Here is an 18645-nt window from a genome sequence, read left to right as displayed (position 1 = left end):
CGTTTGTGGTGGTGGTGGTAGTAGTAGTAGTAGCCAGGCGAAGGGGGAGTGTTACTTTCATTGTACATCTTCCTAAATGTTTGCCAAGGTGTCGTATAGCAGAGACAAAATTACAACTTCCTGTCTCCTCAAAGAAACTGTAAATTAATATACCCTACTAGTTCAGCCAAGTCTGTAAAAAAAAAATGAAAAAATAAAATGTACATGTAGGCGTTTCATTTGAGCCATTAATTTCAGCGTCCTTGTCATAGGTTAGATGACTTGGGTTCTAATCTCTGTTGTTGTTACCTGGGGTAAATCACTCAAGGTCTCTGGACCTTCACTTCCTTATCTGTAGAACGGGTGTCTAATACCTGTTCTCCCTCTCCCTTACTCAGAGCCCCATGTGGGACAGGAACTGTGTCTGATCTGATTATTTTGTTATCTAGAGTTTATAGTTCGGTGCTTGGCACATTGTAAGTGCTTAACAAATGCTATTATTAATCCCATGACAGGGTTGGAGAGGAGAGGGGAAGATCACAGTCCCCTTATAGCTTTCTTCTCATAGGCTGAAACACTCACTCCGTTTCCAACCGTGCCTTTTTAGTTGCCCAATAAATACACTAGTTTTAAGGCAGTTGATGGAGGAAGATACTTTCTGTGATTGCAAGTGCTTTGTTTTCCAAGAGATGGCACATCCCAATATCTTGCTTCCTGTTTATATGAGGGGTTTTCATGAGGATACTGACCAGTTGTTCTCCATGTCCACAGAGGAAAATGGGTTTAGAGTTTAGCAGGTTTCTCCAGACATCATTTTGTGCCAATGTTGGGGACAGAATATTAGACTAGATGGACTACTAATCTGGACTACTAATCTGGTTTATGATCTTTTGTTTTTGAGAGAGTTTAGTTATTTGAACTTAAGAGTAGTAAAGCAGTAGACTAGGTTACTAAGGTAGGTTGTGTAGTCTCCATCCCTGGAGACTCAAACATCACCATCTGTTCTGGGTGTTTGAGTTATTCACATACCTGGAGGCAGGCATCTAGGTCAGATGACCTCTCTGTCTCTTCCAGCTTCATGACTTTAAAGCCACAGAGGGCATTTCTATCCATTTTCCATATGGACTTTAGGGGCAGCGATTTCTTACATGTTTGTAAAAGTGCAAAATATTTGTTCTGATACCATTTCCCAGAAAGTATAAACAAGTAGAGCATTTACTAACTTATAGATGCTGACTGGTAAAGCTCATCTTTCTCCCTTCCTGGCTTCATGCCCAACTTCACATTAAGGAAAACTCACGTTTTAGTAAATACACTTTTGATTAATGGCTGCAAATACCCTAACAAATGCTTAACAAATACCATAAAAGTATGCACACAACTGTTTCTCCCAACATCATATCTCATTCTATCCAAACAGAAGCACATTATTGGAAGAGTGTTCCGTAAGTCCTCTAAAATATCCTATCCAAAACACATAGTGAAAATACACAGTATGGAAGAATAAAATGCATTTTCCTTTTCTAAAATTTAAAGAACTTTTCTCCCAAGGTTGGGCGTATATGGGGGGGGGGGGAAGAGAGAGAGAGTGGGGGGGGGGTGGCGAGGGAGGGGTGAGCACATTCCCACTGTTCTTTATGTCGGTATTTCAAGTTTCCTGCACAGAACTTGAATTAAAAAGAAAAATTATCGAATTCTCCCCACCAAATAGTTAAGCCCATTGAGGATCTATTTCCCCAAAATTATTATATCATTTATAATGTGTTAAATCCTAATCAATAAGTATTAAATATTAAATTATCAGAGATCCTGCCTGTTTGAATTCTTGAATCTTTGGAGAATTTGCCTAAGAAAGCAACTTGATGTTGTTTGGGTTGCAAACTTATCAAAAACACAACTGTTATGAATATTTCATGTGCATATATACAGATTACGTATTTTGATGTGTGTGTATGTGAGAGAATAATTTTAAGTGACTGTTTCTGCTTTAATTTTTCCCACTGTTGCTTTTTGGCTAATTTTTAAAAATTATCATTATATAACAGGCCCCAGGCATGGAAGAGGTGATATGGGAACAGTACACTGTGACTTTACAAAAGGTGAGAGTCTGGTCTGTATATTTACATTTTAAATATCCTATTACTGTATTCCTTTTGGTCATGTGATACTGTTTATAGCACTTCATGATGGGGCTTTAAACATAATGAATATGTTAAAAAAAAAAATGTGGACCCACAGATTTTTGAGGTTGCTAATGCTAAATCGCTCCATAATTACATGAGGTGTGTATTTGCTTTCTCATTTTTTAAGATCACCAAATTATAAGATATTGTTTAATAATGCCTGACAAAATAAATTTTATTTAGAACTGTAGACTTTTGTAAGGTGAATTAGTTGATTCCTAAGGAAACAGTAAAGCAAAGCCTCAGACAATGCTGCATTCCAACTGAAAACTAAGAGGTCTGTTACTGAATAGAGCAGCATGACATTGCTATCAAGAAGTGGCTATTTTCAAACAAAAGCTTCCTAATGAAAGATGAGTGCTGCAAACATCAAATATGACAACACATCAAGGGACAGCCTTTTTGTGTTTACAAAATGTGGTCGCGACTGTGGATCTGTCACCAAATCACAGCAATTGTTCCTTCATAACACCTCTTGAATCCAGCCCTTCCTCTCCATCCAAACTGTTTCCAAGCACTTATCATATCCTTCCTTGATTCCTGCATCAGCCTCCTTCCTCCCTGACCTCCCTGTCTCCTCTCTCTTCCCCCATCCAGTCCATGCTTCACTTGGCTGTCTGGATCATTTTTCTCAAAAACAATTCAGTCCTGGTTGCCCATCTCCATATCAAACAGAAACTCCTTACTGTTGACTTGAAGGCACTCAACCAGCTCTCTTCCTCCTGCCTGCCTTACCCTGTTGATCTCCTAATACTACCCCTGTGCACTTTGATCCTCCAGCATCAGCCTGCTGTCTGAATCCTTGATCTCTTCTGGCTCACCAGTGACCCCATGCTCTTGTCCTCCCTCTAACTTGTAACTCCCTCCTCTTTCAATCAGTCAATCAATCGTATTTATTGAGCGCTTACTGTGTGCAAAGCACTGTACTAAGCGCTTGGGAAGTACAAGTTGGCAACATATAGAGACAGTCCCTACCCAACAGTGGGCTCACAGTCTAGAAGGGGGAGACAGAGAACAAAACCAAACATATAAATAAAATAAATAGAATAGATATGTACAAGTAAAATAAATAGAGTAATATGTACAAACATATACATATATACAGGTGCTGTGGGGAAGGGAAGGAAGTAAGACGGGGGGTTGAGGAGGGGGAGAGGAAGGAGAGGGCTCAGTCTGGGAAGGCCTCCTGGAGGAGATGAGCTCTCAGGCCTTGAAGGGAGGAAGAGAGCTAACTTGGCGGATGGGCAGAGGGAGGGCATTCCAGGCCAGGGGGGTGACGTGGGCCGGGGGTCGACGGCGGGACAGGCGAGAATGAGGCACGGTGAGGAGATTAGCGGCAGAGGAGCAGAGGGTGCGGGCTGGGCTGTAGAAGGAGAGAAGGGAGGTGAGGTAGGAGGGGGCGAGGTGATGGAGAGCCTTGAAGCCGAGGGTGAGGAGTTTCTGCCTGATACGTAGGTTGATTGGTAGCCACTGGAGATTTTTGAGGAGGGGAGTAACATGCCCAGAGCGTTTCTGGACAAAGACAGTCCGGGCAGCAGCATGAAGTATGGATTGAAGTGGGGAGAGAACGAGCAGGGTAGCGGTTTGGGTGGAGAGGAAAAGGCGGATCTTGGCAAAGTTGCGGAGCTGAGACCGGCAGGTTTTGGTGACGGCTTGGATGTGAGGGGTGAACGAGAGAGCGGAGTCAAGGATGACACCAAGGTTGCGGGCTTGTGAGACGGGAAGGATCTGACAGTCCACCATTCTCCTCATCTTCAAAGCCTTACTAAAATCATACCTCCTCTGAGACCTTCCCTGACTAATCCCTCATTTCCCCAAATCTTCACCCTCCCTTCTGTGCCACTTAACTTAGATCTGTACCCTTAAGCACTTTGTTTTTCCTCCCCAACCCCACAGCACTTATGTGCATATCCTTATACTGTGCTGCATGTCTTCCTCACAAGACTGTAAGCTTCCCAAGCGCTTAGTACAGTGCTCTGCACATAGTAAGCGCTCAATAAATACGATTGATTGATTGATTGATTGATTAAGCTCCTTGAGGGCAGGAATTGTGTCTGCCAATTTAAGTATATTGTGTTCTCCTAAGTGCCTAGTACAGTGCTCTGTACAAGTAAGCGTTCAAGAGAAGCAGCGTGGCGCAGTGGCAAGAGCTCGGGCTTTGGAGTCAGAGGTCATGGGTTCAAATCCCAGCTCCACCAATTGTCAGCTGTGTGACTTTGGGCAAGTCACTTCGCTTCTCTGGGCCTCAGTTGCCACATCTGTAAAATGGGGATTGACTGTGAGCCCCCCCCCCCCCCCGCCATGGGACAACCTGATCACCTTGTAACCTCCCCAGTGCTTAGTACAGTGCTTTGCACATAGTAAGCACTTAATAAATGCCATCATATATGTGTATATATATAATAAATATGACTGATTGATTTGATTAATTGACAGGGATCAGTCATCATAATGTTATAACCACAAAAAGACTAATTATTCTGGTTGCTTGATGAATGGCAATTCTAATTATGAACGATCTTTGCATTCTGGATGTGTTTTGGTTTTGGTAGGGGAAGGGGGTTCTGTGCATAGAAAAACAAATTTGTGAGGCCTAAGAAAAGAGGAGGGTATGTTTTATTCTTCACCTGCTCCCTTGTACTGGGCTACACAGGATTCCTCCCTTGTCAGTCAATACCTTTGCTCTTATTCTCTTCTTCCATTCCTATGCATGTAGCTGCCAGAAGTGAACACAACACCACTCATCCCCTGTTAACTCACAGTCAGTGGTATTTTTTGAGCACTTACTGTGTACAGAGAACCGTACTGAGCACTTGGGAGAATATAATAGAGTTGATTTGATAAGTGATGCTGCCAGTCCAAGTTGTCTCCTTCTCCTCTCCCATCCTCACCTCCCCCCACTCTGCAACCAGTCCCCTGCCTTTTGGGTAAAACTTCATTTGGATGTAGCAAAACCAAATACAAGCTTAAAATGTTAGATGGATTAGCTCTTCGTAAATATGCCACCTACCTTTTATTTAATGGAAAGGGTTGGTTGCTATTCACAGAAATGCAATAATTTTCCCAGTTTAAGGGGAGAATCCCAAGCATATCTAAATTGGCATTGCAAGGATAACATTTTAATCATCTGCTTGGAATTGTCTGCCCTCATTTACTAATGCCACTCATTTCTTGTTGTTGCCACTTTAGCTCCTTATAACATTGTTAAAGGAATACCAATGCCTCCTGCCGTAAATATTCCGGCAGCATGGCCTATGGGAAAGAGCACAGGTCTGGGAGTTGGAGGACCTGGGTTCTAATCCCGGCTTTGGCAATTGCTTGCTGTGTGACCTTGGGCAAGTCACTTAACTTCTCTGTGCTCCAGTTTCCTCAACTGTAAAATGGAGATTGAATATCTGTTCTCCCTCCTACTTAGACTGTGAGCCCCATGCAGGACTGTGTCCAACCTAATTAAGTCGTATCTACCCCAGCTCTTAGAACAGTGCCAGACACATAGCTTAACAAATATCATAAAAGTATATATGGGCATCGTTCCTCCTCATGGAAGTGAAATGAAAACAGAATGAAAAAGAAAACCCCAGCATTCCCCCTTCCTGCACTCCCAGCCACCATTTTAGACTCCAGTTGTTCAAATTCTGCATTGAAGGACCTTTCTCTGTTTTCTCCACCCTCTTGTTTTTTGGGTTTTCCACTAAAAGGATTCCAAAAGGGGGTTTGGCATCGCCGTGTCAGGAGGCAGAGATAATCCCCACTTCGAAAATGGCGAAACATCGATTGTCATCTCTGATGTACTCTCAGGTGGTCCCGCTGATGGGCTCCTTCAGTAAGTGTTCTTTATAGTCCTCTTTTACCTTAACCAGCATTTTAAATCTAATCTGATTGTTTGTTCACCAAGCTTATGGGCTTGCCCATCTGAAAAATACTGATAATTTCAAAAATAAGCTTGTGTTGTGATTTTGTGCTAGGGAATGTTTTAAAGGTAATTTAAGGTACACACAGACTGCAGATTTCTTCATTCTTAAAAGCTCCAGGAAGCATTGTAAATTTTATCTCTTCTGCATAGGAATAATGATCTGGGTTCTTGAACCATTTCCCTGCTTTGGGCATAAGACAAGTTTAGCCCAAAGAAATGTTTTGGTCTAGGGAAATAGAAGGTAAGTAACAATTGAATTGTTATTATCCAATTGGGTGGATGAAGGATTTAAAAATTGCCAGTCTTTTTCTTCATTTCCCTTCCTCTACCACCCCCTGTGCTTTGAAGGAATTCTCCCAATGCCTTAACTACATTCTGTAAGTAAAGTCTTCAGAAGGCCCAAATTCCTCACCTAGGCCAAGTCCCCTTGAATTGGACTTGGAGCGGTTAGGCTGCGTCTCTTCCTTTCCACCTGGAAGGGCCATAGGTGGGGGATGTGTGGGAACCCAGCAGAGGCACCGAACCTTAGCTGGGTTTGACTTTGGCCTTGCTCCTACCACCAAGGTTGGGTTCTGTGATGTGACTAGTGCCTGAAGGGGGCCCAGCTCTACCTGGGGGCCCGTTAGATACTTTTTGGAAATTGCATCCACTCTTTCAGGCCTATTGGACCAGGGGTTCCCAGTTGATGTGATTCAAAATTCAACGATAGACAGGGAAATCAGAAACAGAGTCAGGAAGGCAAGCACGTACGTCCTTTGGGAGATAGCAGACAAAAGGCAGCTGCAACTTAGAAGCAGAATGGCGTAGTGAAAAGAACATGGGCCTGGGAGTCAGAGGACCTGGGTTCTAATCCTGCTTCTGCCACTTGTCTGCTTTGTGACCCTGGGCAAATCACTTAACTTCTCCACCAGGGTCACGTAGTCAATATCGAATGGCAAGACAGGATCCCGAACAGTGAAGTGCTAAAATGTAGTCAGTTGCCTAGCATCGAGGCTAGGCTCATCGTAGCAGAATGAGTGCCAGCAAGCTACCCAAACAGCTTTGTATGGAAAGCTGAACTTGGGAAACTGAAAGCAAGGAGGGCAAAAGGAGCATTTTAAGAATTAGGTAAAACAAAACCTCAGAAAGTGCTGCATCCCAGTTGAAAATGGGAAATGAGTTGCTGAGGACAGACCAGCATGGCACCCTATCATCAAGAAGGGGGAGCAAAAGCTTCATATGAAAAGAGAGGTGAGGAAGCAATCCTCCTCGACCTCTCAGCTGCCTTCGACACTGTGGACCACCCCCTTCTCCTCAACACGCTATCCAACCTTGGCTTCACAGACTGTCCTCTTCTGGTTCTCCTCTTATCTCTCCGGCCATTCATTCTCAGTCTCTTTTGCAGGCTCCTTCTCCCCCTCCCGTCCCCTTACTGTAGGGGTTCCTCAAGGGTCAGTTCTTGGTCCCCTTCTGTTCTCTATCTACATTCACTCCCTTGGTGAATTCCTTTGCTCCCACGGCTTCAACTATTTCTACACTGATGACACCCAAATCTACATCTCTGCCCCTGCTCTCTCTCCCTCCCTCCAGGCTCGTATCTCCTCCTGCCTTCAGGACATCTCCATCTGGATGTCTGCCCGCCATCTAAAACTCAACATGTCCAAGACTGAACTCCTTATCTTCCCTCCCAAACCCTGCCCTCTCCCTGACTTTCCCATCACTGTTGACAGCACTACCATCCTTCCCGTCTCACAAGCCCGCAACCTTGGTGTCATCCTCGACTCCGCTCTCTCTTTCACCCCTCACATCCAATCCGTCACCAAAACCTGTCGGTCTCACCTCCGCCAAGATCCCCCCTTTCCTCTCCATCCAAACCGCTACCCTGCTCATTCAGTCTCTCATCCTACCCGACTGGATTACTGCATCAGCCTCCTCTCTGATCTCTCATCTTCCGGTCTCTCCCCACTTCAATCCATACTTCACGCCGCAGCCCGGATCGTCTTTGTGCAGAAATGCTCTGGGCATGTTTCTCCCCTCCTCAAAAATCTCCAGTGGCTACCAATCAACCTACGCATCAGGCAAAAACTCCTCACCCTCGGCTTCAAAGCTCTCCATCACCTTGCTCCCTCCTACCTCACCTCCCTTTTCTCCTTCTACAGCCCAGCCCGCACCCTCCGCTTCTCTGCTGCTAATCTCCTTACTGTGCCTCGTTCTCACCTGTCCTGCCGTGAACCCCCAGCCCACATCATCCCCCTGGCCTGGAATGCCCTCCCTCCACACATCCGCCAAGCTAGCTCTCTTCCTCCCTTCAAAGCCCTACTGAGTGCTCACCTCCTCCAAGAGGCCTTCCCAGACTGAGCCCCCTCCTTCCTCTCCCCCTCCTCCCACTCCCCATCTCCCGCCTTACCTCCTTCCCCTCCCCACAGCACCTGTATATATGTATATGTTTGTACGTATTTATTACTCTATTTTACTTGTACATATTCTATTTATTTTATTTTGTTAATATGTTTTGTTTTGTTGTCTGTCTCCCCCTTCTAGACTGTGAGCCCGCTGTTGGGTAGGGACCGTCTCTATATGTTGCCGACTTGTACTTCCCAAGCGCTTAGTACAGTGCTCTGCACACAGTAAGTGCTCAATAAATACGATTGAATCAATGAATGAATGAAAAGGAAAAACTGGGACAGATACTTAAAAACACTAAGCAGAGCAACCAAACAAGGGAGAAACTTATGTGACCAGGACTTTGGATTCCGTTTTGGCCTCTTCAGTCAGTGTGTGTCTGTCTGTTTGTCTTTCTGCACCCCCCCACCATTAATGGTGTGGTCTTTGAATACAAGACAACTTGTCACTCAAGGTCCCTGTTACGTTCTCTGGGTTTCAGAGTATTGCCACTTTTTTTGAACATGTTCATACAAAGAAGACTATACCAAAATAGAAACCTAATAATTTTGGTATTCTTAAACACACTATACCAAGCACTGTTCTAAATACTGGGGTAGATAAAAGTTAATAAGGTTGGGCACAGTCCCTGTCCAGCGTGGGGCTCACAGTGTTAGTGGGAGGGAGAACAGTTATTGAGTTCCTATTTTACAGATGAAGCAACCAAGACTAGAGAAGTTGTGACTCAAGTCACACAGCGGGCAAGTGGTAGAGTCAGGATTAGAACCGTGGTCCTCTGACTCATTCATTCAATCAATCGTATTTATTAAGCACTTACTGTGTGCAAGGCACTGTACTAAGTGCTTGGGAAAGTACAATGCAACAATAAACAGTGACATTCCCTGCCCGCAACGGAGCTCCCAGTCTAGCCAGGGGGGAGACAGACATCAATACAAGTAAATAAAATTACAGATTTATATGTAAGTGTTGTTGGGCGGGATGGGGGGGGAGAATAAAGGGAGCAAGTCAGGGTGACACAGAAGGGAGTGGGAGATGAGGAAAAGTGGGACAGTCTGAGAAGGCCTCTTGGAGGATATATGCCTTCAATAAGGCTTTGAAGATGGGAGAGAGTAATTGTTGGATTTGAGGAGGGACAGCGTTCCAGGCCAGAGGCAGGATATGGGCCGGGGGTTGGCAGTGAGACAGGCAAGAAGCAGTGAGAAGGTTAGCACCAGTGAAGTGCTGGGTTGTAGAAGGAGAGAAGCTAGGTGAGGTAGGAGGGGGCAAGATGATGGAGTGCTTTAAAGCCAATAGTGAGGAGTTTTTGTTTGTTCTGGATGTGGATGGGCAGCCACTGGAGATTTTTCAGGAGGGGGTGGTGACATGTCCTGAACGTTTTTGTAGAAAGATGAGTCGGGCAGTGGAGTAAAGTATGGACTAGAGTGGGGAGAGACAGGAGGTTGGGAGGTCAGCAGGGAGGCTGATGCAGTAATCTAGGTGGTTTCCATTAGGCCATGTTGCTGTTTGTAAGTACTAATTCACCCTCTCCCATCCTTTCTAAAAAAAGATTGAGAAATGTAGCACCTAAGGTACCATTTAGTACTCAGAAATAGCAATTTACTAAATCATCACTGCCAACATATATGATCCCCACTGTTTGCAAAACATGGTACTAAACATTGTGGGGAATTATATGGTCCCAGCCCTTGACGAAATTATATAGTCTTAGTAGGCACATTGAAGCAGCAATTTACTAAATAGCATCTTAGAGGTAACAGAGGTGTCTGTCTTACAACCAGGATGTAACTTAGGTATCGGGATAACCTGGTTTTCTGTGTCTGTTTGCAAAGTTACGATTAACAGTTGCTTTCTACCAGCTCTTTAGTCTCTTGATATTTTGACCAGTGGTTTGATGGCTTTAGGTACCACTCAAGGCCAGCCCTGCCTGTGATTACTTTCGATTCTTCTCCCGTGTATGAATGCAGGCTTATAACATGAAGAATCCTGCCGTTGGTCCAGTGGAAAGAGCACTGCTTTGGGACTCAGGAGACCTGGGCCCTATTTCCAGTTCTGCCTGCTGTGGCCAGGCCATTATTAGTGAAAGTTTCTGTCAGGAGCCCCACCTTGAGCGTCCTGAGAGGCGGACAGGCTTGGGAGGCATTCTGAAAAATATTTGACGCATAAGGGCAAAAAAGACTGCATCAGCCTGCTGGGTCATGGCACTATGCTCAGATGACTCTGACAATGAAAGCTCCACATGTACTTCCCAGCATGTGGCACCCCTGGTTCACCCACTTGCTTATTGCACTCTGGGCCCTGGGGCAGGGGAAATGTGACTTCCAGGGAGGAGAGAGAGGGAGTGGCACTGCACAAACCACTAGGATTGTAATCATTTCTTCTGTTCAGGCTCTCATGGTCAACATTCACCTGCCCTTTCCAAAGGGGAGCCCCTTATGAAAGGTTGACCTATAAAATTGATACAGAACGTAGGCCTTGCAAGCATTTCATTTGGGTCCAAATATACTATTGCAAACTTTTCTCATACTGAAATGGTGTTTTTAACCACATTGGTTTACTTTTCCCAAATGACTTTTAAAAGGTGGTTTCTTCTCTGCCCTGAAAATAAGCAATGAGGAGTTGGGATTCATTTCTTTGGAAGGAATTGATTTAGCTAGGACTTGTTCCTTTGATTTCAGAGAGTTTGATATTGGCAGTTATCATTTACTACCTTTTTTAGCTGTTGAAATGATGTAAATTAAAACTGTAAAGTTCTTCATAACTCAATATCTTAAATATTTTTATTTATAGAGAAAATGATCGGGTAGTTATGGTCAATGGCACACCTATGGAAGATGTGCCCCATTCATTCGCAGTGCAGCAGTTGAGAAAAAGTGGCAAGGTCGCTGTCATTGTAAGTAATGATTTTATATTTTGTTTCGATAGGTGTTTTTTTTTCCCCTTGTCTTGAAGATAACTGCTACTTACCCTGATTTTTCCAGAAGACTGTCATAATCTGGAGTCATGTGTTTTTGTATTTGTTGTCTTTCATTTGATACTAACTGAAGAAGATCATGGTGTTGGTGAACAGTGAGAGAATTGAGAGGTGGGATTGTCCTTGTCCTGTATTTCCATCGTGAGTACTTTTGTTGTGCAAATAGGTAGTGAAGAGACCCCGGAAGGTCCAGCTGGCACCCCTCAGAGGAAGCCCGTCCTTGGAGCATGATGACCGGGCTTTTGGTGTGATGGATGACCGTGCAGAGTTTGATGGCAGGAGTGCCCGCAGTGGCTACAGTGAGAGGAGCTGGCACAGTGGCAATGGGGGCCGCAGCCGGGATACCAGTCCCGAGAGGGGGCGCCCTCACGACAGAGTACGCGGCAGAGAGCGGAGCTACAGTCGTGGCTGCAGTCTGGAGCGGGGTTTGGATCACGACTATGGGAGAGACCGGAGCCGAGGCCGGAGCGTCGACCGGCTTGATGGCTATGGCTACGAGCGCAGCTACGGCAGGGATTACAGCCCACAGGACGTTAAACAGGAAAGGGAGATGATGAGGAGCCACAGCCGAGATCAACTGATCTGCTGCCCCACACCCGAGCTTCGCCGCCGGCAGGATTGCTCAGAACAGCAAGATCCAGAAAGGCCCATCGGAGTCCTTTTGATAAAAGGCAAACCAAATGAAGGTAATCAAAATGGATGAGAGAAAAAAGGATTTCTTCCACCCCCTTCCCCATAAGGCCTTAATAGAGGTTTCTGCCCTCTGTCCTAACTGCTGTTAAGGGACCCCTGAAAAATAGGGGACAGTGATGGTTTGGTGGAAAACAAAGGAACGAGATCGTGAATGGGTTGGGGCTAATCTTGACACAAAGCGTTTTCTGGGATTCCCACGCAACACCAGGACGGCAGAAACATCTTGTGTATCTTAGAATTTTCCCGACTTTCGCTAGTATTTTATCTTCCTGGGAATCTTGTAACACCTCTTGTAATGTTCTTGTATGTATTAAAATGCTGCATAGTATCTTTTTTTCTTAAAGGAATATGAAAAGCTGGGTTATAGGATGGCCATTCACCTGGTTTTCAATTGGACAATCCAGTTTTCAACCAGTCTGTCCTCTGTGCAGTGCATATGTGACACTGAGTGCCTTCATAGCTAGTACTTTTATTTTCAGCCTCCAGGCTTTCTCCGCTACAGCTCTTGCTACAGAGTTCCATGGATTGGAAGCAACGACCTTGTTCACAAGGATTTAGGAAGGGAGCCTAATGGCTCTGGAGCAAGAGGAATGTTGGAGGTCCCCACAGAGAGAAGCTGTAGGCTTGGATAAGTTCAACACACTGTCCAACATGCTGTGCATGATGTCATGTTTGACTGCCTGTGAGGCGTTGTGCATGTGACGCCACGTGCATCTAATTGTCTGGTGTTACCAAGGGTAGTCAGTGGCCAATCTAGTTATAGAGTGCAGCTACAGCTATACTGTCTAAAATATGTCATGTTGGTAATGGGCCAGTTGTAAAAACAAAAAACAAAGCAAGAATCCTGATAATTTTCCTTTCAACACTATCTCTTGGCATTACAGCATTTGGAAAGCTCAGTTCCTTTAAGGAATCTTCCATTTGCACAAAAGTAGGTTCAGCATCTGTGCTGGACACAAACTTCTATGTGGTAAGGTAGGGCTGTGAAGAGAACTGTGGGGAAAACAGTGAAAGATCCATAAAACTGAGCTTTAGGGAATGGTACCATTAACACTGTCGACAGGGTTCTGCTTCAGACAGACCTGACTTCCTCCATGACACAGTTTTGCCAGTAACTGTGCCTCAACCTCTCCTTACGTAGTTGGGCCTTGCCAGGGATCCTCCTCACCACCCTCACTCTGTTCTACTTCTTACTGTGCTGTTCTCCTCTCTGGGATCATTTTTGAGAAGTAGTTCTCCTACACCACCTGCTCAGCCCAATTCAACCATTTAAACTCAATCTGGCTGTTAAATATTGTATGAAAGTTAACCATTTTAAGCAAATGGGAAATATCACTCAGATTGTAATCCATTGTTATTAGGTGCATCATCTCAAAGACCATATATATTTCTTTTAATTTTGAAGGGTAGAATTCTAAAACTAAATCTGGAAGACTGAATAACACATTTAAAAGAGTAGAATAAGTTTTATGGGTATTTACCTATTTTCAGTGAGAGTGTATCGCAGTGGTAGCCATCTGTTGAGGAATATTGAGGTCCTTCTGATTGCACTTAGAAGCTCTGGTAACAATTGGGAAAGCAGAGATCCTCACTGAAAAGAAAGAAGGGTGCCACCTTTGAAAAGCCTTGTATTTGTCAGAGTTCTAGTCTCAAGACTTCAAGAGAATGCATAATGCCAGGTAAACTAGGGATCTTAGGTCATTAAAAACTGTCTTGAAAACATTCCAGCCTATTGAAATGAAAAGATTCCATCCTCCAAGAAGTTATCTATCTTACTCATTCACTCCCTGTGGACATTACAAAGAGTTCTTTTAGTAGTAATAAAGTATCTGATAGAGATTAGTTTTAACCCCTTAAAATTTACTTTAGAACGTGTGTGGAGAGGGAGCATACCATCCTCTTTTTAGATGACAGTACTGACTGTAGGATCATTCAATAAATGGTGTTTATTGAGTGCTTACTGTGTGCAGAAACACTGTACCGAGTGCTTGTAAAAGTACTGTACAAAAGAGTTGGTAGATGCAATCCCTGCCCACAAGCAATTTACAGACTACAGGGGGGGTCCTGTTCATGTGTGTGAATAACATGGGACAAAACTAATCATAAGCCTGTTCCACTCCTTGTTTCATGCCTCTCCCATACTTATTTTTCCACAACACCTGAAAACAGAGTTTCTGGGGTTTTTTTGTCAGGTTATTAAAGTAATCCAAAATGTAGACCTTGTGTGAGAAATAATTTTGCCTACTAAAATGTGCCTAATTTATAGTGCAGACTTTTAATTTAAAAAACATGACAAATGATTTTGTGTTCACTTTATTTAATATTGAGATCGTTATACATTTAATATTCCCAAGATTGGTCACTGCTGATGGTGAGCAGCCTCCATGTATGAGGGTGGTACTGAAATGACCTATTCACATTTTACTACTCACCTTTTAACCTGTCTAGTTTGTATGAAAAATTACAGTCTATTTCACCCTAAAGCTGTAAATATTAAAAGCTTTAGTTTTCCAAAATAATTGTAGCTTAAGATATTTTTCATCCATTTAAGGAAAACTTTAAACACTAAAACTGTAGTACTTGTCTGTCTCTCTCATCTCTCCTTGCCCTGTTATACTCATTTCTACCAAACTATTGGCTGGTAGTAATTTGTTTGTGGTCAGCAACTCATTTATGAATTACTTCTGGTGAGCAAAGAATCATATTAGGTCGAGCACTTTGATCCTCACATTTAATGTAATATTTTTCCATTTGATGAAGTGTTCAAAACTAATTTAAAACTGTTTCCACCGTTTTGAAATGTAGATGAAAGTCAGGGCATGATGCATGTGTGTTTTCATCTGCTCTTTAGAATATGGTCTCCGTCTGGGGAGTCAGATCTTCATTAAGGAGATGACTAGAACTGGTTTAGCAACCAAAGATGGCAACCTTCACAAAGGGGACATAATTCTCAAGGTGGGTATGGGCAGAGTTGGAGAAAAATGGTATCTGCTGTAATTCCAAAACCTTGTATTCTGTATTTACATTTCATCTTTTGAGAATCAAAATTTAAGGAGTAATTGGAAAGATGAGAGCACTTCTCACCTTGCTGCTGTTTAGAGCTTGAATTTACCATATAAATATTATAAATATATATAAATTATAAATATTATAAACAGTAATTTACAAGAAAATAAACAGAGAAATCAGCCTTGCATGTTTCCATCTTAATTTGTCATCTAGCCCCTCCTTTCCCTCCCAAATAAAAGTGAATGGTTTGAAAATTTATTGAATCTCAAATGTAGAATCCTCTTAAAATGTTTCCTTGCAAATTGACTTGCTCTGCCCATGGCACTGTCTTATTTGGTCTGTATGTTAATGTACTTTGTAGTTGAGTGATATTTGGGGGAAGGAGCAGATTGCTCACAGTGTTAGGATTTGAAGGCCCCAAGTCACCAGGATAGTATGTTGTTTTAGTCAACGGACAGCTAATTGGGCAAAGTCAGATTTTAATCCAAGCATAATCTTTCTAAAACTCATTTCTGAATCTCTTTGATAGTGCAGTTAAATGGTTGGAAAGGACAGAGAAAGGAAATGGGAAGGTCGAGGATTACTGTGATTTTTGAAAAATAGTATATATCGTATCCTCTCCTTTATATACAGATCAACGGCACTGTGACAGAGAATATGTCTTTAACCGATGCTCGAAAATTGATAGAAAAATCACGAGGAAAACTGCAGTTGGTAGTTTTGAGAGACAGCAAACAAACTCTGATCAACATTCCTTCATTAAATGACAGTGACTCGGAAATAGAGGGTAAGGTCACATTTGGGCTAAGAAACCACTCCTCTAAAGTATTTTAGTACTGCTAGATATTGGTGAGATATAAAGTCTAGAATCTGATCATTGTCGGCGGGAGGGCTGACCAAGAGGAGTTTTAGTAGAGAGACCTGGCTGTGAATGTCCTCTTGCGGCTGCATAAAGCTTTATTTGGGAGGTGGGTTGTTGTTGTTATTATTTTGTTTATACCTACTTAATATTGACCACAAATATATTTAAATGCCAAGCGTAATTTTGGATGCATATGTTTATCTTCCTTTAAAAAAAAAAACCACAGATATTTCAGAAATAGAGTCAAACCGATCATTCTCTCCAGATGATAGAAGATTGCATCATTCTGATTTTGATTATCATTCCTCAAATGAAAAACTGAAGGAAAAGACAAAGTAAGATGTGGAATCAACAAAAGCATATATACATATATGCATGCATATGCACACACATGCACACAATAAATATAAGCTTATAAGATTTTTGAAAACTTCTATTTTCATTTTAAGGGAGGACACACCAAATAGACTATCTAGGATGGGAGCAACTCCTACACCATTTAAATCCACCAGTGATATTTCTGCCACTGTTATCTCAGAAGCCAACAAAGAACTCAAATACCAAGAAGACCCCCCAGGTCAGACTTTCAAGTCTATATTTTTAGATCCTGTTCTGCAGGCCTGCATATTTAGCTGTTGTCGGGGGAGAAGAGGGAAGTGTTATAAAGTCATTGGATCCTCTTAATGATGATTTTATATTTCCATATTTAGCTTTCTTCAGGGAACCCAAGCCTTTTATGAATCTTGAAACTGATCTTCCCTAACCCTCTGGGACATAGAGGAGGGAGATTGGAAAGTGAATAGAAGCGGGGCAGCCACTTGTAAAGTTTTAAAGAAAATCAGAAAGCTTCCCACAGTACTGTTCCCAAATGAGGGTACACTTTGTAACTTGATGATTCCAGAATGTGATCACACCACCCTCTGCTCGGTATTAATTAATATATTGCCTTTATTTCCTGCTTTTCTTTTAAAAGCTATTCTATACTTATTCACACTTATCAAGCGCCTATACCCTTGATATGTCCCACAGACTTTCCAGGGAACAGTGTTGAAGGAAATCATTTTCTTTTTGTGGTAACTTGCTGAATGTGTTAATAATTGTGGTATTTGTTAAAAACCTTATTATGTGCCAAGCACTGGGATACATTCCGCATAATCAGATAAGACACAGTTCTTTTCCACCTGGGGCTCTCAGTCTAAGGGGAAGGGAGAAGAAGCCTCTTATCCCAATTTTACAGATGAGTTAAATCACTTGCCCACGGTCATTCAGGAGGTGGAGCTGAGATTGGAACCCAGGTCTCCTGTCTCCTAGCCCTTTGTCCTTTTCACTGGGCCATGCTGCTTCCCACGGGTGTTGTAAGTTAGCATGCTCATGTCCTTAGGCTTTGTTTGTCTCACAAGTGGTATTTGGTTGCCTGCATTGACAAGAATGCCTTCTCTCTTCAGTATGCCTCACCTAATCAAGTGATTGGAATACAAAACTGTGGTCCCAATTAGAATGGAATGCCTGGATTATAGTAGAGGTTTGTAACATGGTTCACCTCAGTGAGGCCTCTACAGTTACCTAATTTTAGTTCTTGATGGGTCTCTGTGAATAATAGAAAATGCTGGTTTGCACTAGTATATATGCATGCTCACTCTCAAACCGATTCTTTATATGAGTTGAAAGTACAACCACTCAAATTCTTCATTAGCTAACTAGAAACGTTTTGTTTTTTGTTTTTTTTTTTTTAAATAGTTTCCCCACCCAAAGGAGTTCCCAAAACTTTTCTGCAACCTAGTCCTGAAGATGAAGCAATATATGGGTATGTCTTATAAAAACTAATCAATCAATCATTTATTGAGCACTTACTGTGTGCAGTGCCCTGTACTAAACGCTTGGGAGAGTACAGCACAAACATGATGGATGCGTTCCATGCCCACAAAAGCCTTAAAGTTTTAGAGGACTAATTTCTTTACTTCTTCAGACTAACTCTTTTTTCCCTATAGCTGTGTTCCCTTTAGTTCAGGGCAAAGGAGAGGAGAGAAATGGGAAGAAATAATTTTGCATATCACTTACTTTGTGAGGGAAATAATGCAAGTTTTCAAAGCAGATTCCTCATGTCCTTTATTGCGTTGCGCAGTGCTTTGGACATGTAGTTACTGTTTAACAAGCACTATGTATTACTGTCATTGTAATTAGTAAAGGCACAAAAGTCAGGTTTGAGAGAGAAAACAATTAGCTAAATGAAAATTATTGTAACTAGGTAAATGATCAGGTACTAAACGGCTAGTAGGACCCTTGTTCACAACATCTGAGGACTTTAAGAACCCAGAGTAGTTCTTATTTGTATAATCTTTACTGCCTCACAGAAAGTGGTTAATCTGTTTTCCAACATGGGGGCTACATCATTTCCAAGGTTGTTGATTTTTATCTTTTTTTGGTTTTGAAAATCCAAGTACAAAGCGGATTTACCTTCATCTCCTGATATGCATGACCAACACCCTTGTTGCATGTTTTCAAAAGACAAATATATACTACTGGGTACCAAATCAACCCTTTCAAAAGCAACAAAAGCCTTTTGCCAAATTTTAAGTCCACATTTAAATATCCATGAAGAGATTTAATTTATCAGACTTTCATGGCCTATTTCCTTCTGTGCACACAAAGCACT

The 18645-nt window shown here is 42.6% G+C and overlaps 1 protein-coding gene across 5 annotated transcripts in view; it reads left to right on the top strand.

Moving 5' to 3' along the window:
• Positions 1-18645, top strand: part of TJP2 (tight junction protein 2) — a 123767-nt gene that overhangs the window by 81987 nt on the left and 23135 nt on the right. For all 5 annotated transcript variants that reach the window (XM_038769385.1, XM_038769387.1, XM_038769386.1 and 2 more), the window contains 9 exons: positions 2025-2078; positions 5861-5985; positions 11245-11347; positions 11595-12114; positions 14973-15076; positions 15764-15917; positions 16219-16327; positions 16442-16569; positions 17730-17796. In XM_038769385.1, the coding sequence (XP_038625313.1) occupies positions 2034-2078; positions 5861-5985; positions 11245-11347; positions 11595-12114; positions 14973-15076; positions 15764-15917; positions 16219-16327; positions 16442-16569; positions 17730-17796 (1355 nt within the window). In that variant the 5' untranslated portion in view covers positions 2025-2033. The remainder of the gene's footprint in view (positions 1-2024; positions 2079-5860; positions 5986-11244; positions 11348-11594; positions 12115-14972; positions 15077-15763; positions 15918-16218; positions 16328-16441; positions 16570-17729; positions 17797-18645) is intronic.

This window comes from Tachyglossus aculeatus, chromosome X4 (assembly GCF_015852505.1).
Source record: "Tachyglossus aculeatus isolate mTacAcu1 chromosome X4, mTacAcu1.pri, whole genome shotgun sequence".
NCBI lineage: Eukaryota > Metazoa > Chordata > Mammalia > Monotremata > Tachyglossidae > Tachyglossus > Tachyglossus aculeatus.
The sequence above is the reverse complement of the archived record's forward strand: the minus strand, read 5'-3'. Positions and strand labels throughout refer to the sequence as shown.